The sequence below is a fragment of the Cydia splendana genome, chromosome 27 (genome assembly GCF_910591565.1).
Source record: "Cydia splendana chromosome 27, ilCydSple1.2, whole genome shotgun sequence".
Taxonomy (NCBI): Eukaryota; Metazoa; Arthropoda; class Insecta; order Lepidoptera; family Tortricidae; genus Cydia; species Cydia splendana.
The window spans coordinates 7527087-7549315 of NC_085986.1; the positions used below are offsets into that span (position 1 = coordinate 7527087).

Genomic DNA, 22229 nt, shown 5'->3' on the forward strand with positions numbered 1-22229 from the left:
AGGCCAGACCGGTCGTCAATAAAGTCCATGTAAAGTCAACCTTATGTTTACAATTTATGCATTTCACGCTTTTTTATGACGGAAATGCCAGACTATACCCATACTTTTTATAATGCCAAACAAAGAAACTCTGTTTTATTATTTTTAAATCCAAAGGGCACTTATTGACGTCACTATGGATTAATTTAACGTGAATTTAACCGTAGCAAACGAGTATCTATAAAAGCAAAAACAATCCAAAATGAAGGATAAAGGACTCTAGAATGTACGATTTAAAAAAATTCAAGCTTGTTCCACTCACACAAAGGGAAATGACGTCGTGCTTACGCATTTGGAACGCGCCTGTGTGCGTAGCATTGCGAAATTTTATATAAGAACAAGCAAGCGCGAGCGCCTCACTAGTAGTCAGCTGTTCGAAGTGAGCCTTTGACACTGTATGCTTAGAAAAAAAAACTTTGACGCAGCGACGCGCGCGGTGATTTTCCCGCCCGATTTAAAACTTGAAGAAAAAATATTAAAAAGTAAAACTTAAGACTGTTCTAACAAAGATTTTAATGTTTGTTTATGTTTAAAATGTATTACCATCATGTGAGGAAAAGAGTGTAGTGTGATATTATGTGATTACATGTCTTTATAGTGTTTACGTGATTTTTGAACGGACGTATTTTCTGCTTCGTTGCGAAACTGGCATTGCTCGAGTTTGTGACATTGAAAAAAACCAGTGTGATTAAAAACGATTAATAAACGTTGGTGTGTGTGTGTTTTAAACTCCGTATATTTTTTTTGTGAATCATAGACAATATTAACTTTTTAAAATGAAAGAATTTGGTCAGATCTGGGGCCGAATGGCGGGTCGGCGATTTTCCAATGTCAACACCGAGTTGAACGAGATCGGTAACAATCGATTGACGAAAGGCGATTTTGACACGTCGACTTTCGAATCGAATCTCGCTGAGTGCGAGGGACTAAACAATAAGTTTGAGGACTTTGAGTTTAATGAGAGAAAAGATGCGATTATCAATCGATTATTCGAGAGGAGGAGACAAGGACAGCTGACCAGACAACCGAAATGTGAGTTTGATATTATTATCTATGTGGTTGTAAATAAATATTTAGGTTATCAGAATAAGTAGCGCGGCCGCGACCTATAAAAAATTACCTCGAAATTTCTAACAAGACAATCTTGAAATGTCGCTTAAGGCAGCAAATTTAAAAAATGTTGGCCCGAAGGGTTCATCTCCCTTAGAAAATTTAAGTTTCGCGCCTTTTTCTACTGATAAGTTGGGTATGTTTGAGTATAGGTAGATATATTATAGATAGTAAGTTTGTGATATTTTCTTTTTCTTCTAATAGTTTAAATTTCTAATGCACTTAGTTTTTGTAAGATTATTTTAAATTCTTATTGGTAATTAAACTCACTTCTGTTATTATTCTAAAGTTTAACAAAGATAAGTAAAATCATTCAAATAATATCATTCATGGTATGTTTTTTTATGTATCTATCTTTTATCTAACTCTTTTATATTTCGAGATATTTTTAATTCAGTTTACTATTCCTCGTCAATTGATTTTCGTTTATTATTTTACGTAAACCGTGATACAAGTAATGTAGCTCATTGTGTAGTTACAAAAAATATATATTAATGCAAATTTTATTGAAAAAAAATATCGGTTTTTTTTTATCCTCGTGCATTTTGTTTCTCACAAAATATGAATTAAACTTTAAACATTTAGAACGTACAACGGAATTAAAGTATTTAGGCTGATTTTAACGAATTAGTCATTAAAACGGCTATGACGCCATTAAACTGGTACAGGTTTATCTAAATCGTTATTTAATCGATTTCATAGAATTCAAACATACAGGTACAGAATACAGGTCCGATTATATCAGAAAATTAGGAACAGCACAGCACAGACCTACCACCGCGTGTATTATAAGGCCGGTATAGACGAACTGCAACCCAACTGCAACTTGTATGGGCACTGCACGCCGACTGCACGCCTACTGCAAGGTCGGTAGTCTGTAATAGTCTGTATCGGCCCTTATAATAACTGAAAATCGAGATGTTCAATATAAAGTGCAATTTTTTTCGAGCGGCAATGTATTACCATCATTCGTGACAGTTATAAAAATTAAAAAAATTAAAAAAAAACCGGGCAAGTGCGAGTCGGACTCGCGCACGAAGGGTTCCGTACCATAATGCAAAAAACGGCAAAAAAAAAAACGGTCACCCATCCAAGTACTGACCCCGCCCGACGTTGCTTAACTTCGGTTAAAAGTCACGTTTGTTGTATGGGAGCCCCACTTAAATCTTTATTTTATTCTGTTTTTAGTATTTGTTGTTATAGCGGCAACAGAAATACATCATCTGTGAAAATGTCAACTGTCTAGCTATCACGGTTCGTGAGATACAGCCTGGTGATAGACGGACGGACGGACGGACGGACGGACAGCGGAGTCTTAGTAATAGGGTCCCGTTTTACCCTTTGGGTACGGAACCCTAAAAATATATAAAAATTATAAAATGACAAGTTTCCCCCAATTGAAACTTTGGATAGATTACCTTTGGCTAGGACCGATGACGTTTATCGCTACAACAGATTGTCCCATTATGACATTTTTTAGGGTTCCGTATAGTGTTCCTTAGGACTCGAGCCTTTTAGCCCGAATTTTAAGGCTCTCGAGTTCTTTTTAGAGCTGGCTTAATAAAATAGGTTTCAAAGAGCTAGAGGTTTTAATAAAGCTAAAGTCTTAAAAAAGGCTTAAGGCTTTTTTAAAAATTATAGCCTTTTTAAGAGCTCAAGCCTTTTTTAAAGGTTAAACCTTTAAAAAACTTGAGCCTTATATAAACTCTTAACTTTTATGATAACCCTCGTTTTTAATTGCATCAAATCACGCAGAGTTCAAAGTAGTAATTCTAAACAACTTTACTACACTTTAATACTAAAACATTTAATTACTCTCTTGACGTCATAGTAAGGAAGGCAGCCGGTAGATAAACATTTATTATGAGAAATACTGGTAATTTACATAGTAATATACCTATTACCTATTATAGATTTGCAAAATTTTAAACAGTAGTACAGCTTGGCAAAAAAGAGTAGAAATTAAAAAGTGGCAACACTGTAGTGTCGTCCCGTTTTCTTATATAAATTGGTTTGAAAGGGACGACACTACAGCGTTGCCACTTTTTAATTTCTACTCTTTTTTGACAAGCTGTATACCTACTTTCAGAGTTATTGACGTTAAAATCCTCGCGAACGCCAAATCTTTCGTCGAAAGTTTCGCGCGGCGCGCCATCGCCATTTTGATTTTACCGTTGACCAAACGGTTTAAACGTCGGGATGTATTTTAGATTCGTTATAAGCGATAGAATCCATTTACTTTTATTTAATTTTACACTTGATAATTTATGAGAAACCAAGTGCTAGCCATCGCCTCGCGCTCCGTGAGTTCCGTGCCTACTATCTTCCGCTTTTTTAATAGTCATTATTTACGAAAAAAACCCTTAATTGCACAAAAAATTACACAAAACATGTACAAAAAATCTAACAGTAAACAACTACATCTATGACGATAAAAAAATACATAATCAAAACCAAATATATATCATATACCCAACCAAACCAAATATATAATAACCAAACCAAAACATATAATAAGCAAATATATAATATATAGTAACGCCTGACTCTATTCACTATTTAAAAAATACAATTTTTTTTCTGTTAGATATTTATCGCGACCATGATCTTCGAATCTTACAAAACAGCTATTGCAAAATTGCATTCAACATGAACACCTTGTGAAACCCGTAGACCAGTTTTTGATCAATGTCGCGTATAATGTACAGAATTCCATCCCATCCAAGTATAATGGCCTCTAATAATTCTCAATATTATGTCACACTATTGCCCACGACTTAGTCCGCGTATTTATTAGCCGAAACACACTTTCAACCCCTTTTTAACCCTATTAAGAGCTGAATTTTCAAAAGATAAAACGGTAAGAATACGAGAAAAGACAAGTAATTTCAGTGGTGTTGAAAATTCACCCCCTATGAGGGTTAAAAGTTTGAAACGGGAACGAATGGAGTAGGAGGGACTTGAAATTAGTAGGAAGAAAAAATGTTCTCAGAAAATATTAGCAAATACGAAAAATTTTTTTTCACTACATCAGCTCGGAAAGGCTTACTTTGCACTTCAAAAATGTATAGCAAAATTGCATTCAACATGAACACCTTGTGTAACCCGTAGACCAGTTTTTGATCAATGTCGCGTAGAATGTACAGAATACCATCCAAGTATAATGGCCTCTGATAATTCTCAATATTATGTCATACTGTTGCCCACGACTTAGTCCGCGTATTTATTAGCCGAAACACACTTTCAACCCCTTTTTAACCCTTAATAGGGGCTGAATTATCAAAAGCACTATAATTATTTTTCGTATTTGCAAATATTTTCTGAGAACAATTTTTTTCCTACTAATTTCAAGTCCCTACTTCATTCGTTCCCGTTTTAAATTTTTAACCCTATTAGGGGGCGAATTTTCAAAACCGCAGAAATTACTTTTCTCGTATTTATGAAAATTGAAAATGTCTTATTAAGAAGTTACCTACAAGTTCCTAACTTAATATACCTACAACTTGACCCCATACAAATTTTCATCCCTTTTCTAACCCCCTTATGAATTTCCAAAAACGCTAAAATTACTTTTCTTCTATTTTAATAATAATATACCTTTTTACAAAGTTACAAGTTCCTGGCTTAAAATAAAACTTGTTCCCTATATACTTTCATCCCCGAGTGACTAAAATGTGCTAAAATACAGTGCGACATAAAATAATAGAAATTAAATGAGGGCGCCACTTTCTTCGTAACTGTCACATTTTTAACGTAAAATGCTTAAACATGGCAACAATATTGATGGATTTTTTTTTGTTCCATTTTATTTAAAGTCTACTCTTTCATGTCGCACTATACATGAGTTATAACGCATATATACTTTTTTCATACCTAATTAAGCTTAGTACTAATACACATTTATAAACCTAACCTAAATTGCTGCCATCAGCGGGCCCAAGCTGCCGGTGGTCAGGGCCGCAGTGAGAGGAACCTACGGATCCGCGCCGACTCCAAAACGTTATATCATATAATTATTATGTCAGGGCAAGCCGCCGGTATAGCAAAGTTATGTTATGGCAATAAAACCGGCTAATTATTAATTATTGAAGCTAGATTTTCAATGTCAATGTATCAATGACATTGATGTAAGTAATCGAATTCCCTATAGCTTAAAACAAAATCCCCCGCCGCCTCTGTCTTTTTGTGCGTATGTATTATCGCGATAAACTCAAAAACTACTGAACGGATTTTCATGTGGTTTTCACCTTTCAATATAGTGATTTTTAAAGAAGGTTTAGTTGTATAATTTGTTAAGGTTTTGTGTAACCCGTGCGAAGCCGGGGCGGGTCACGTGTGTAGCTATATAATAGCTCCAAGTTTTTTTAATGGTTTAAAGTCTAATGAGGGTTAGTCAACAAATAATTGTAGGTATTTACTATTATCTTTTGCTAATCGTGGAGTAAAATTACTATAAATACCTAATTATTCAATTATTTTTTAAATTCAACTCAATCTTAAAAGAACCGTCATAGGGACCATAATTCGACGCGATAGAAAAGATAATAACTTTCATTATTTTCCTTAGAAACAATACAATAGTGTAATTAATGTAATTATATCAATAAAATGATACGAAAGTAGGCAAAAAACATATCAAAGGTCGCATTGACTATAGACAGCAATTAAAATTATTATGGGTAGCACATCGTAACTGGTGAATTTCCAATATGACTTGGAACTCCGGTAGCCGTTTAAGCAGTGTAACACTCTTACGGTAGATGGCGCTAAGGGTCCCCTAGACCCATAATATGGTGGAAAGATTTGCTGGCTATGGATGAGGTCTTGGTGGCTCAGTTGGCAGAGCGCTGGAGTATCAATCCAGAGGCCGTGAGTTCGAGTCTCACCCAATACAGTATTTTTTTCCACTTTTAAATTTATTCTAAGCTTAATAGCATCGTTCGCAGACGTTACTGCTTGTTAAAAAAAAAATAATTATTGATGTTTACAAGTTGTTCAAACTACGTACGTACTAGGGATTGCAAACCGGATTGATTTACAATCCGGCCGGATCCGGCCGGACCGGATCCGGTTAGGTATAAGGATATTAAAGTTAATTAAATGGCATATTTTTCAAGTTTTATGCGTTATATGAGAAACAAAGGGTATTTTTACAAATGTATTCATAAAACAACAATTTGAAGTTAATAACAAATAACTTTTTAACAATAAAATAAAACTAAGTATTAAGAAGTGTCACATAGTCAATCTCAATTTAAAAATAAAATATGAAATCTAAGTCATTTATTAATTTTATTATAATTAATCATTCACATTCTGCTCAAATTTATACGTTTACAATAAAAATATAAATTTGATTAGATTCCAAAGCCTGTTAATGGGATATTGGGATAATTATGGGATGGGAAATGGTACTCCTTGAAAGGACAAGTTTTCGTAACTGTTCTTTGATGGAATTATTTGTAACGCTGACATCCATTCTAGTAAGTAACAAGATATTTTACTTTTAACCAAAATTTTATGAAATGCGTTCCAATATTATCTTGCTTTAATTTTTTATCCGTGAAAATTGGTTTATAGCCTAAATCACAAATAAATAAATAATTCATGAATAAATATTTGGGGACAATTTTATACAGATCGACCTACTCGTAGCCCCAAACCAAGCAAAGCTTGTAATATGGGTACTAGCTAGCTCTAGGTAGTACTACTAGGCGACGATATATATACGTATAGTATATTGATAAATACATGCTTATATACGTAGAAAACACTCATAACTCAGGAACAAATATCTGTGCTCATCACACAAATAAATGCCCTTACCGGTATTCAAACCCAGGACTATCGGCTTCATAGGCACTCAAGGCAGGGTCACTGAATGGTCACTACTCACTAGGCCAGACCGGTCGTTACAAATGCCTTCCATGGCATCTCCATCCTTTAATGTTTACTTCTAATTATTTAAGTAATCGTCGTATCGTGCCGATTCGTGCCACTAACATGAAAGAAGAGGAAATCCTCTTCTGTTCTCAATCATCGTCATATTAAATATCTTCTTATTTTACTAAATTTGGATTTTTTCATTCGTTATTTATTCTGTTTAACTTCTTTCTTCTATCCGTCGCCTTTATCTCACTTAAAACGCGCAGTGGGTGCTGCGTGCGGTCTTTTTTTCTATTTTCCCGGATCCGGTCCGGATCCGGTGATTTCAACCGGATCCGGTAGCTCCTAAAAAGTGCCGGATCCGGCCGGATTACCGGATCCGCCGGACCGGATTGCAATCCCTAGTACGTACACAAGAAATAAAACAAAGAAATTATTGGCAATTAAGTTATGATGATGATTAACTACGTATTATGATTTATGACGAATGATCGTATAAAAAAAGAAAAACATCCGCATACTTATTTCTACCATAAACCAAACTATGGTAAAAAAAATGTTATTGTCACGAAAAACCCGGTTTTTGTATGGCTGTCATCAATTCATCATCTTCCTCGCATTATCGCGGCATTCTGCCACGGCTCATGGGAGCCTGGGGTCCGCTTGGCAACTAATCCCGAGAATTGGCGTAGGCACTTTTTACGAAAGCGACTGCCATCTGACCTTCCAAGTTCCAACCCAGAGGGGAAACTAGACCTTATTGGGATTAGTCCGGTTTCCTCACGATGTTTTCTTTTACCGAAAATTAAGCGACTGGTAAATATGAGATGATATTTCGTACATAAGTTCCGAAAAAACTCATTGGCACGAGCCGGGATTTGAGCGATCAAGGTGCTCACAAATATTAACACGCCTCTATTGTCAAGGCGTTAGAGTGCGTGTTCAGATATTGTGAACACCTTGGCCGCTCCGATATATCTGATGGCTACTGTACCTACTAGCCTTCATTTGGGTAAAAATCGTTATAAATAGGTATCCAATTTTCACCCCCTCGGGAGTTGAACTTCAAAATTCCTGTCTCGTATGGACTTCGTACTATAATTATCTGACGTATTCGAACTTCAAGATATTCACAAGAGACGACACGTAGTAGATCCATTCTAGATACGTTATAGTTTAGATATCAACTAGTTCTCTTTTGCAGCGCAATTCGGGCAACCAATGTCACTTTTACGTCAGATAGAGTAAGATATCTATTAGATGTGAATTGGATCTCTAAGTCATATCCTGTGGAAATCGTTCAAGAGTATCTGCAGAATCGCACAAATGTTAAATTTGACAGGTTAGATCTTAAACATATCGTAATCGTATCTTGGTGATGTCTAAAAGATATCTAATAGAATCAGATGTCTATTTCAAAATCCGAATCGGGCCTTATAGTTACTCTTCCGTTTTAATCGATCTAGAGTGTATCATTGTATGCATTATGGAGGGTTTTATCCATGTTAATCAACTAGTCATTATTATCGTTAATCAGTGTAGGAAACTGCATGTTATTCTTGTAATTTAGTTTAGTAGTTTAATAGTTTTAATAGTAGGTTTCTTATTAAAGTGAATCATACTTATGGTCACTTTTGATGACACAAGGGAAAACTACAGTCAATTTTAGAATAAAAAACGGGCAAGTGCGAGTCGGACTCGCGCACGTAGGGTTCCGTACCATATAAAAAAAACAAACAAAAAAAAAAGCAAAAAAAAAACGGTCACCCATCCAAGTACTGACCACTCCCGACGTTGCTTAACTTTGGTCAAAAATCACGTTTGTTGTATGGGAGCCCCATTTAAATCTTTATTTTATTCTGTTTTTAGTATTTGTTATTATAGCGGCAACAGAAATACATCATCTGTGAAAATTTCAACTGTGTAGCTATCACGGTTCGTGAGATACAGCCTGGTGACAGACGGACGGACGGACGGACGGACAGCGAAGTCTTAGTAATAGGGTCCCGTTTTACCCTTTGGGTACGGAACCCTAAAAATTACATATTGACCAAGAATACTTAGTAGGTATAGTAACATTTTTTTGAAGTACGTTGCAGTATATTGAATTTTTAACCTTACGGCTCGATTCGGAAAATGAATTAGATTTCTACTAGACTTCAACAAGTTACGATACGGATAATTTAAAGATATTTGTAAGATAGATATGTCAAATTTGACGTTTCCGCGATTCTGGAGGTCCTCTTGAACGATTTCGACAAGTTATGACTTAGATATCCAAGTCACATCTAGTCGATATCTAATGTAGATCTAGTTGATCTCTAAATCGTCTCAAGATCTTGTATTATCTCGAAATCCGAATAGGCTATATTCTTTGTTGAATAGGGTTAAAATGGTCTAAAAAGATAATATCATGTTCAATCTTTTGTAAATTCATATCCACCTTAGCCACGACAGGGAAGTAGTCTGGTGCAAAATGCAAGAAAAGTTATGCTAGCCATTATTTAGTTAATGTATTTTGTAGTCTATTGTTTAAAGAAATAGAGTCGTTAATCTATGCTAAAATTTCAAGGCGGTTATAATCTGCTTTTTCTACGAGGTAGTTATCCTAATTTGTGGTCTACCACTCAATGGTTTTGTATTCTTGAGACTCTTTGAGTAAAATAGCTCAGTTCAAAAGATTTACACTATACCTAGAATTTGTACTACATAGAAACGTACAGCAGTAACTAACACAAAAAGGAATAACAAAAAAATACAGAGAATGCCTTTGTTTTTTTTCCATTAAGTTGGGGTCAATATGTATTACTAATAAAATTGAAATAATATTTTAAAAACTCGAAAATTATATTGTCAAAAATACTTTATGCTAGGATATTTAAACTAACAGATTTTCTATGAGTATATGTGACGTTCCACGGCAAAAGATACCTTATGGCGGCTGGCGCTTACGTCGCATAGCGCCGCAATAATAATGGAGCGGCGACCGCCATAAGGTACCTTTACCCGTGGGTCACATATGTTTTTTTCAATATGAACGCAAAAGTTCTGAAAAAAATGGTTACACCGAAAAAAAATATTATAACGTCATGAATACCTACATGAATATTCAGAAAAAAACATATATCGGTCATAAGTTATCATTATTGACTCTTTTTGCTGAATCATTACATTACAAAGCAGATTTTTTAAATGTTGCCAAAACAGTCATATAAGTAATAAAACAGTTGGTGCTAACACATGAAAATTGTAAAAAATTATAACGATTGCCATATAAAAGATTTGTAGCCGCCATAATTGGCTATTAAATTGGTAAATACGTCCAACTCGCATTTATGTACCAAATACATCAATGACTTCATTTGAAATGAACTTTACAGTAATAAAACTAATAAATATAATAAAAGTTTTTACTTTAAAAGTCGTATATGAACATACATTTATCTTGCACAGGTAGGCAGTTTCTTTATGCACCACTTTGTCTCGTAAATCGTCATAATACCTTATTAGATATGTATCGCACGCAAGAACGTTCTTTTAAACACGTCACTGCCGTTCTAACTCATAAAGACGTATGTGACAATGAAACATGGGCACATACGCCCTTTTGACTTTGTTTTTTAGTTAGATAAAACCTATTAATGTGTCGCACAGCGTCTAAATAAGGCACTTAAACTCAAAAATATGTAAATGATACGACGTTTTGACTTAGTTTTTAAATGCGACAAAACTTATGTATTGTGTTACACGGCGTTTACCGCACTGCCGTATTAACTCAAATAGACGTATGTGACATGACTTTTATGGACATACGCCTTTTTAATTTAGTTTTCAAGTTAGATTAAACTTATAATGTGCACAGTTTAAATACGACACTGCGAAAAGGCGTATGTGACAAAGATGCTTGTGGACATACGACATTTTAACTTAATTTTTTAAGTTACCTATATAAAACTATTTCCTGGTCAAGATTATACTGAGGTTAAGGTCGATGACACATTGAGCTTTGAATAGAAATCCTGACAAGTGCGAGTCGGACTCGCCCACCGAGGCTTCCGTACTTTTTAGTATTTGTTATTATAGCGGCAACAGCAGCGTACATCATCTGTGAAATTTTCAACAGGTGATAAACAGACAGACTAGCAGATGAAACAACGGACCAAAAGTATCTGCCACCCTGGAATACTTTTCCACTTAGAGATAAATCTCTACAAGGTGCGTAGCCAACATGCCAATCGTTTACGCTTTGTAGCGAACGAAACGTAACTGTCACTGTCGCACTAATATGGAAAAGTGATAGAGAGACACAAAGCGTTTCGTTGTTGTAGCGCAAACAATTGTCACAAGGGACCCAGCAGGCCTATTATGGATGGCTTGATCCACGTGACAAAATATCCGTCACTTTTTAACAGAGCACGACTGAAAAGTGACGGATACCGTTTTATCACGCTGTCACTGTCACGTATCCGTACAGTTCTCGTTAAAAAGTATCTCTTACAGTCTAGTGCCCGCGACTTCGTCTGCGTGGTATGATGATGATGGTATGATGATGATGATGATTTATATAATATAAACTACCCTATGTCCTTCCCCGAGCATCAAACTATCTCCATATCGAATTTCATTTACATCGGTTCAGCGGTTTAAGCGTGAAGAGGTTACAGACAGAGTTACATTTAAAAAATTTAAAACATTAGTAAGGATTGAATTCATTTAGTACATCATTCTCATGTATAAGTCACGGTGATATTTGAGTGTGTTTACTAAATAAATACTCATGTACGTGTTTATATAGTTTTTATGTACCTAAGTTAATCAAAACATTCTAAATCCGTCTACTTTTTTGTGTGTATTACATAATACTTAATCAAACACATACTCGTACAATACATACGACTCTCTTTCCACACAGACTCTCTGCCCGATTCGAACTTTAAGATACGTCAATTAATAGATCTAGAAACGATATGGATTAGACGTGTCAGTGTCAAAAGTGACGTATCTAATCCATATTGTTTCTATACTGCAAAACGTAATTCAAGACCAAAAAAAGTAAGACAATGATGCCACTGCAATAATTTGTTTGTAAAATAGTAAATTCCTTGTGATAAATAATCACGCTAAGATAATTTATTTATTAGTAATTTTACTCCTACGATTTAAAAAAGTACTTTTATTTACTTATTTTTACATAAATACAAGACGCGCTAGTAAAAAGTGGCAACATTTTCTTACTTTTTTTTGGTCTTGAATTACGTTTTGCAGTATAGATCTGTTAACTGACGTATCTTAAAGTTAGAATCGGGCCGTCTATTTGCGGCAGCAATTCAGTCAGCAGTAAACTACACCAGAGTCTCGGCGCGATTCGGGAAATGAATTAGAGATTAAATAGATACGATATAGTAGTATATGTGACGTCCCAGCTCGGGTAAAGGTACCTTACGGCGGTTTTAGCTGACGCTACTATTAACGCCGCTCCAATATTATTGCGGCGCTATGCAACGTAAGCGCCAGCCGCCATAAGCTACCTTTTGCCGTGGAACGTCACATATATTTACTATTTCATATCTAGTGAATCTCTTATTCATTTCTCGAATCGCGGCGCCAGCCGCCATAGGGTACCTTTTGCCGAGGAACGTCACATATCTTTACTATTTCATATCTAGTGAATTCCCGAATCGCGCGGATATTTGCGGCAGCAATATACATAGTTGGCAACTTGGCAGTAAACTACACCAAAGTCTAAATCCGAACGGCATCTTTAGACGCTTGTCGATTAGACGTCTTTGTTCTATAAAGATTGAGTCAAGTCTTGCGCGTCATGAGAACATAATTCCATTAATCGAATGCAGAGGCGCGTGTCCATTATAATACGGGAAAACCATTAATAAATTAATGTTATTTATTGTGCCGATTTTCTAAATGTTTAGTGTATCATTTTAACATTTGCCTATTGGTAGTGACCTAGTAACCCTGCGCCTGCTTTTGAAGCCTATGGTTCTGGGTTCGAATCCCGGTAACGGGTGACGCTACAAAACGGTCCGGGCCCGGGACGGGCGTCCGACACTTCAGTTTTCTATAGAACATTCATCACGTCACGTGATCACCGTCACCTGTCATAGGAAAAGAAGTTTCGGGCGCCCGGCCCGGGCCCGGAACGTTCTAGCGTGAGTCATCCTTAATGGCATTTATTTGTGTTTGTCACAAATATGAAAGGACCCCGGACCTAAAGTATGGAAAATGTGGTTTTAGTTAAATATCTTGAGATTTTGAATGTGGTATAGATTTGAGAGTCCTGAACAAAAGTCTCTAGGGGTGTTACCATTGTTTCCGGGTCCCTTACTGATTTTGTACTAGATATCAATGTATAAGTATTTACTTTACTTTGGAGGCCAAGGAATTCGTATGGGGTTTGGGCCGGCGGCTGAGGGACAGGGGGTGTGACCCTCGGTCCGGATCGTACCTGGTTCAACAAATCTCATTGGCCATTCAACGTGGTAACGCTGCCAGGTACGATTCGTGACAATTGTTTTGTTTAAAAATGACGAAGCCTGGTGCGGACATCATCATTGGTTTGTTTTGGACGCAGCATGTTGCGGATTTGCATTTGTGGCCACCTGACGAAGCCTGCGTTGTGGATATCCTTACTGAAAATTTGATCATATTTGTTATTGTGTAAAGCTTTAAAGTTGAATATACGTTTGAATATGACATTGCAGTCAATTTATCTTTCTTTAAATGGCCATCTTATCGCAATATAGGTTCAATCTAATGTCAATTGTTTAAATAAATAGTTGGGAATTGAATCTCGTCTAGTACCCACAACACAAGCCTTATTGACATGACTATGGGACCAGGCCCCAATTTCACCACGGTGACAGGTGCGACAATTGTAAAATCACTGTTGCCGACGTCACAGGCATCCATGGGCTACGGTTACCACTTACCATCGGACGGGCCGTATTCCTGTTTGCCACCATCATTGTATTATTTAAAAAAACTTTATTATATCGGAAAAAAACAGATATTTCTTTTACGAAGTTTCTGACAATTACTGCAATTACCGCCATGGCTCGGCAAACATTGTCATTCGTCCAGGGAAAGGGCTGCCGAGATGAGCCAAAAATACAAAGTTATAGAATAGGAGACGAGCGTACTTGAGACAACAAAATGGGAGACGCCCGATGGCGAGAGCTATCGCAAGATCGCAAGAAACATGACGTGATCTGTACGGTTACCATCAGTTTGTCACTGACATAAACGCCGTCGAGAACGTAATTTACTTTCTATACATCTCGCTCGCACTCGCATATTAGTGCAAACGGGATGTATAGAAAGTAAATTACGTTCTCGACGGCGTTTATGTCAGTGACAAACTGATGGTAACCGTACTGGTATCGGAGGCCAGGTGAGTCCTTTGGATCGTTGCGTCACCTTAGCCGTAGTAATGTTAAGATCCAGAAAGGGAAATGGGGACTACCTACGTTTGTATGAAAAGGCGATTTATGGGTGGTGGTCGTCCATATTCGTGGCTTAAAGCGGAAAATAAGTAATCTAATGAACGTTTTTGCAACTAGGTATACAACAATAAGTAATAATTTTATGTTAAAACAAGTTTTAAATAAATACCTACGTACGTTATAAGAAATTTTCGAATTAAGTTATCCAAATAACGGCTACCTACTTGACAAATAAGAAATCCTTATCACAGTTATAAACCCTGGCAGGGATACATAATAATGTCGGTATTTAACTAAACATAAGACAAACTCTTTATTTCATTTACGCGAGCGGAGCTGCGGGCCCGTCTAGTCCCATATAAAAATGAGAATGCTCAATATCACAACTTGACACTTCTATATTAACAATGACTTATTGAAATCAATCAGTTAGACCACTTTCAACGACTGTTTTCTAATTTTCTCGGGCAGAGTATCAAATGTATGTAATTAAATATCCATATCCATATCAAGTGGATATTTACGAGAAAGCGATACGTTTACTGTTCCATGAACATAGTAAAATTAATTCTAAGTAACTATATAGTTCGTTTTTTTTAGCAGTAGAAATAAGTTAAACAATCTTGATGTGTCTTTTTATTGAAAAAACGCGTTTTAAAAATACCTAAGTCACGGCAAATATGTAACAATTATGAATCTAAAACGATCATTTATATTATTCTGCTTTAATAGTTACTGATTTTTAAAAAGCGTTTTTCAATAAAAGACATGCCAAATCGCTTACCTTCTTTCTAAGGCTAAAAAAACGAACTATAAGTGGGGCGTAAAGAATTTAAGTACTTAAATGTAAAAATCTCGAAATAGATTTTAGGGTCATGAGGCGTATTCTGACTGCATAACAGGTTATGAATTTGATCGGGATTTGTTTTAGAAGATAGAGGACATAACATACTTGTGTTTTTCAATTAACAGACACATCAAGATTGTTTACCTAATTTCTAATGCTAAAAAAAAACGAACTATAGGATCAGGCGGGGAAAATGTAAAACAATGGGTAAAAATAAGTTTTAGTTTTCAACACCCAAAAACTTATTCAATTTCATTCCTAATTCCATTTAAAAATAAGTCTACACACAAGGCTTCTTTTTAAATGGAATAGGATAGGAATGAAATAGAATGAGTTTTTGCGTACTAAAACCTTAGTATTATTATTACCCGTGTTTTATAATATTTACCCCACCTGACTCTACATTACATTACACTACATTAGAGGGTGTATTTTATTTGTACGGTTTTTTGAAGTAAAACTTTTTTTAGCGGCGCTGTGCACTTTTAGTGATGGGGAAAAAATGTTAAACTCGCGACAGCGTAAGACGTAAGACGGACACGTGACCTGATCGAAAAACTGTCACAATGTCATTGAGTTTTCACTTCTGCCGGCACTCCCGGAGCGCAACCCGTTGTTTGTTTTAAATGTGTACTTTTAGAGTGAGTTGACGAAGCCTGTTGCGGATTTTACCGCTGTAGTTTTTTGTGACGATGCCTGTAGCTGATTGTAAATTTGTGTTCACCTGACTCTACATACATCGCAAGTTAAATAAAAGCTTGTTACCGTAAAATGGGGTGAGTAGGGTCAAAACTGACAATCAAACCTCGATAACATTTTATTTTTACATATGAAAACTGAATGGTGTATATACTAAGCAGGGATGTAACGGATGTGGTTTTATCGGAACCGAAAACGGAAACAGATGTTTTCAATTTAGTTTAACGGAACCGAAAACGGAAACGGAACCGAAAACGGAAACGGAACCGGAACCAGAATCGGAGCCTGAATTTTTAATGATGTAGTCGTTTTCGCCTTTCTAGAATAAACCTTCAGACAAAGTTTACACTTAGCCGTGTCCCCACTAACTTCATCAAAATAGTTCCAAATCGAACTTGATTTCGGCTTCATTGTGCGTTTTTTTACACACTAACATTCACCACACACACTACACACAGTCAGTAGTCAGTACACAACAGAACAGATACGATTTTAATTTTAATAACACGAATAAAACAAAGAATACATACAAACAACAAATTAACGTAGCACGTGGCAAGCGGGGCGATGAGCGAATGACTGGTATGAACCTGTTTGTTTTTGATGTACGCCGCCGCCGCGCGAAGCATTGACATCCGTTATAACTTCCGTTTCAAACATAACGGAACCGGAACAGAAACGGATGTGTAATACCAAACGGAAGTTCCGCCTTAACGGAAACGGAACCGGATCTCCGTAACATCCCTGATACTAAGTGTTCCGGACGTTTAGTATTTTAGTTTTTATTTTATTTTGGGTAGTTCCATTTCATAACTTTGATGATAAAGAGGAAAACCCACCTCACCCCGTAGTGCCTCGTATTTGGGGTGAGAGGGGTTTTCATACAAAGGTGATTTTGGAAGATTGTTGGATCGATTTTTTTTATTATGCGTATTACTATAGCTCCATTTTAAATTGGAATACATTATTTTTGTACCAGTAGCCTTAAAATCCTTCTCACCCCCCTCTCAAACCTTCTCTCCCCATTCATAACCCACCTCTCCCCGCGAAACCTACTCACCCCGTTTTACGGTAATATGTCTACAGGCCCCGCTAATTCACCGATATCAGTAATTGTCTCGTACAATGGAAACCCGTCAAATTACCGGTTATTTGTAAATGACGCTTCAATTTATATACAACAACATTGACGTAGTCCGTTGAAGGGAAATTTCCCCGTCTCCTTTATTTCTTGTTTTATAATAGTTAACTAGCCGTCGCTATACTTTGCTAGGAATTGTAATACCAAAGACATATGTAACTTCGTATAAGATGAATAAAGTCTAAGGAAGAAACGTGCCTCGGAAATCAAGAAAAAGTCATTCTCGGATAGATGGCGCACACACCTTTGGCCTATGCTCCGCTAGATGGCGTGACGACACCGTTTCATATTGAACAATTTTAACACATAGATATCAGTGAATGAACATGGGTCAAAATAATATAAAAATAATAAAATCATTTATCCAAATTGATGTATACATTTTTTTGATAATTTTATATGTTTTCATTTTGAGTTTTAGACGTGTGTCGATAGATGGCAGTAAATTTACTGTGACTACAAAATTTACTATGACAGGACCCCTCTATTCTATCTATTCTCTTTGGTAATACTAATGATTCGGTCAACTAGGACATATTTCATGCTAAAAAAGGGGGGGGGGGGGTTGTGTCAGGGGGAGGAGATGCGACGCTAGTATGCGTTTAGCACCATACCCAAAGGTATCATACTACCTCCGTTATTTTTAAGCCGGCTGTAATTTTAATTTGTTTTTCAACAAACACAATTTGACCGAATCATAAAGAGACAGAGCGAGTCAAACGTGTTACACGCCAAATTTTTAACCCCATTTTTTTAAATAAAAAAAGAACTTTTTTTGTAGAGCTCTACAGTATTTGAAAAAGAATGTTTCCAACTCCACGGTACAAAATCCTTTATATCAGAGGCATAGCGAGCCGGTCCCTTTGTAAATCACTACACCTTATATAACAAAGTCCCCCGCCGCGTCTGTCTGTGTGTATGTATGTTCGCGATAAACATAAAAACTACTGAACGGATTTTCATGCGCTCTTCACCTATCTATCTATAGGGTATTTCTCGAGGAAGGTTTAGGTGTGTAATTTGTTAAGGTTATGCGTAACCCGTGCGTAGCCGGGGCGGGTCGCTAATACTTAAATTAAGATCATCATCATCATCATCATCATCATCAGCCTACTCTCGTCCACTGCTACATAGGCCTCTCCTATTGCACGCCATTGAGCACGATTTGCGGCAACTCTGATCCAGCTCTTGCCAGCCGCCTTGCGAAGGTCATCGCTCCATCTAGTCTGAGGACGTCCTACTACGTTTGCCGATGCGCGGTCTCCACTCGAGAACTCGTCTACAGTCCGGTGGGCTATGTCGACGACTTTAGTTCTCTAACGGAATAAAAAATAAAATAAAACAAAATTAAGAACTACTAAACACTAACCTACTACTATTACTAAATTAAGATAAAACTGCAAAAAGGGCCGTTAATGCTGGAAACACACAATTAAAAATGTAGACGGCCTTAGTACCGTCGTCGGTCTAAAAAGGTCCAAAGTCTGTTCATTATTTTACGACGTCATTTAATATCACAAAATTAACTGAGATTATTTACATTCGTTTCGTATCAACATATATATCTTATACCTTTAAACGAGAATTTTGTTTAGGTTTCTTTCTTCTCACTTTTATTCACTGATGAATCTTTATCTTTTGGTTCTGCCACATTATTCGTTTTAGCTTTAGTCTTTTACCAGTACAGTAAAATGGGGTGAGTAGGTTTCGCGGGGAGAGGTGGGTTATGAATGGGGAGAGAAAGTTTGAGAGGGGGGTGAGAAGGGATTTTTAGGCTACTGCTACAAAAATAATGTATTCCAATTTAAAATGGAACTATAGTAATACGCATAATAAAAAAAAATCATACTTTACTTACATACTTACAATTTCTACAAAAAATTATAAAATTATAATTAATCAAACGAAGGCCTATAGTTATGCTATTGCTTAAATAACATACCGTAAAATGGGGTGAGTAGGGATTGCGTGGAGAGTTGGGTTATGAATGGGGAGAGATGGGATGCCAGGGGGGTGAGATGGTTTTTAAAGGCTACTGCTACCTAAATAATGTATTCGTATTACAAATGGAGCTATAGTGATATTCATAAGAAAAAAAAATCGATCCAACAATGTTCCAAAATCACCTTTGTATGAAAACCCCTCTCACCCCAAATACGAGGCACTACGGGGTGAGGTGGGTTTTCCTCTTTATCGTCAAAGTTATGAAATGGAACTACCCAAAATAAAATAAAAACTAAAATACAAACGTCCGGAACACTTATTATATACACCATTCAATTTCATATGTAAAAATAAAATGTTATCGAGGTTTGAATTTCAGTTTTGACCCTACTCACCCCATTTTACGGTACTCACTGAAAATCAGCGTCACGTTGTGTGTCCCAGAATACACAACGTGACAAGAAGCTGAACCTTTCGGCACAAATTTTATGTTCTTTATTAATTATAGTTTTGTGTTATTTTGTGCTAATAAACATTTCTTATTCTTATTCAATTCTTGTATATTATTATATTTCGGGGATCTCGGAAACGGCTCTTAACGATTTCGATGAAATTTTGGGGTTTTCGGTGGTGAAAAATCGATCTAGCTACGTCTTATCTCTGGGAAAAGCGCATTTTTGAGTTTTTATATGTTTTCCGAGCAAAGCTCGGTCTCCCAGATATTTAACATTACATAATTCATGTTGTACTTATCTCCGATTCTTTATATCTTCTGGCAGAGACACTGACTGAAATAAGTGAAATAGCCAGATACGTTTGTAAGTTTCCGTGAAAATACGATGGAATATAATTATGCACTACATTTGTACGCACATAAGAAATAAGACGTGATCTCACACAACACAATTAATAGAAAAAAATCCACAAACACGTCACTATTAAAGTGTTGTGTCATTGTTTACATATATATAGTAATTGGGAATGTCCAGTTTAACATCCTTTTTGCTGGTCATAAAAACAGTAAGTATGTAATTACCTACCTACAGTCGACATCAGATATATCGGAGCGGTCAAGGTGCTCATAAATATCTGAAATGTACTTATCTATATTGTGGTGGTGCGGTGGTGGCCGAGTGGATATGACATCCGCGTCGCGGGTTCAAATCCTGGCTCGTCCCTATGAGTTTTTTGGGACTTATGTACGAAATGTTATTTGATATTTACCATTAGCTTTTCGGTGAAGGAAAACATCGTGAGGAAACCTGCATACATCTGCGAAGAAATTCAAAGGTGTATGTGAAGTCCCCAATCCGCATTGGGCTAGAGTAAGGACTATAGCCCAAGCCCTCTCGCGCATACGAGAAGGCCTGTGCCCAGCAGTGGGACGTATATTGGCTGAATTATTTATATCTATTGTCAAGGCGTTAGAGTGCGTGTTCCGATATTTTGAGCTCCTCGGCCGCTCCGATGTATCTGAAGAAAGTCAGACCAAGAAAAGTCTGCATGCAGTGATACTGAGTGGGCTATAAAATCGCTGCAGACTTTTCTTGGTCTAACTCTACCTATTGAAAACATTTTCTTTTGTTAATTAGCTACTTAATAAATTATTTTATATGCTGCTTATTAAGTTTTTTAAATATGAATTTTTTATTCCACTTATCTGCTGTCGTCATTTCGCGGAGCGTCGAAATGGAGCCCAACTTGAACAATGTTTAATAAGATGTCACAGCGATGCGATACCGATCTGTCAGTGATGTCTTCGGTTGAAGAAATCTCACTATTGACACTGGCCGCGTAGCCAACATGCCAATCGCTTACGCTCCGTAGCGATCGAAACGCAACTGTCACTGTCGCACAAATATGAATGAGTGATACAGAGACAAAGCGTTTCGTTGTCGCAGCGATAGCGACTGTCACCTTGGCTAGGCCGGCTGATCGGTATCGTATCGCTGTGACATCTTACAAGTATTGCTCGAATTGGGCCGAAGGTCAGTGCCCCGAAGAGACTTTGCACCGAATGTTAAGTTATTTAAACATTATGTATTGCAAAGTTCATACCATTGAAACCAAGCATGAGTTTACCACGTGTTGACATTTGTCTTTCGACGAGAACATTGTTTTGGTTGTAGGTAAATTATTGTTTACCGTAAAATGGGGTGAGTAGGGTCAAAACTATGATAAGTGTTCCGGACGTTTGTATTTTAGTCTTTATTTTATTTTGGGTAGTTCCATTTCATAACTTTGACGATAAAGAGGAAAACCCACCTCACCCCGTAGTGCCTCGTATTTAGGGTGAGAGGGGTTTTCATACAAAGGTGATTTTGGAAGATTGTTGGATCGATTTTTTTTTTATTATGCGTATTACTATAGCTCCATTTTAAATTGAAATACATTATTTTTGTAGCAGTAGCCTTAAAATCCCTTCTCACCCCCCTCTCAAACCTTCTCTCCCCATTCATAACCCACCTCTCCCCGCGAAACCTACTCACCCCGTTTTACGGTATCACTGTGTTCGTGCCCCGAGTTAGCACAGGTAAGTTTATCACTTTTTTTTCAATGAGAATGCTTTAAGCGGTATCTGTTGGTGGTAATCTATGTTTTAACGACATTATCGGCATTTTACACATTAACATTAACACCTCAAATATAAACAGTACAATAAATATTGCATAACTATTATTTATATAGTCTGTTGTTTACTTAGTTAACAACTAATTTCTGTCAAGGGTGATCGTATTTAATATTTTATTATGTAAGTAGTAATGGGGCCCGGGAGCTCAGAGTCTTTTTACAGATTTGTCGAAACGGCTTGTTGAGGTCTCTGGGGACAAAAGAGCTGGCAGCTTCCTCGCTCAACGCATAAGCGTTGCGATCCAGCGAGGAAATACTGCCAGCATTCTTGGCACTATGCCCCAGGGGCCCTCTCTAGATATAGATTTTTAGGTATTTTTTTTTGGGTTTAGTTTTAGTTTTGTAGGTAGTTCTATATTTTTTTAGGTATTAGTTTTAGTTTTGTACTTACGTAGTTTTAATTTTAGGTTACTTTTTATTCTAAGTTTGTTATTAATATTATAAACAGTAATAATTAATATATATTCCTGTC

At 36.6% G+C, this 22229-nt stretch overlaps 1 protein-coding gene across 1 annotated transcript in view; it reads left to right on the forward strand.

Moving 5' to 3' along the window:
- Positions 1-540: 540 nt before the first annotated feature.
- Positions 541-22229, forward strand: part of LOC134803717 (scavenger receptor class B member 1) — a 60922-nt gene continuing 39233 nt past the window's right edge. The window contains exon 1 of the mRNA XM_063776525.1: positions 541-1071. Within this exon, the coding sequence (XP_063632595.1) occupies positions 816-1071 (256 nt within the window). The 5' untranslated portion in view covers positions 541-815. The remainder of the gene's footprint in view (positions 1072-22229) is intronic.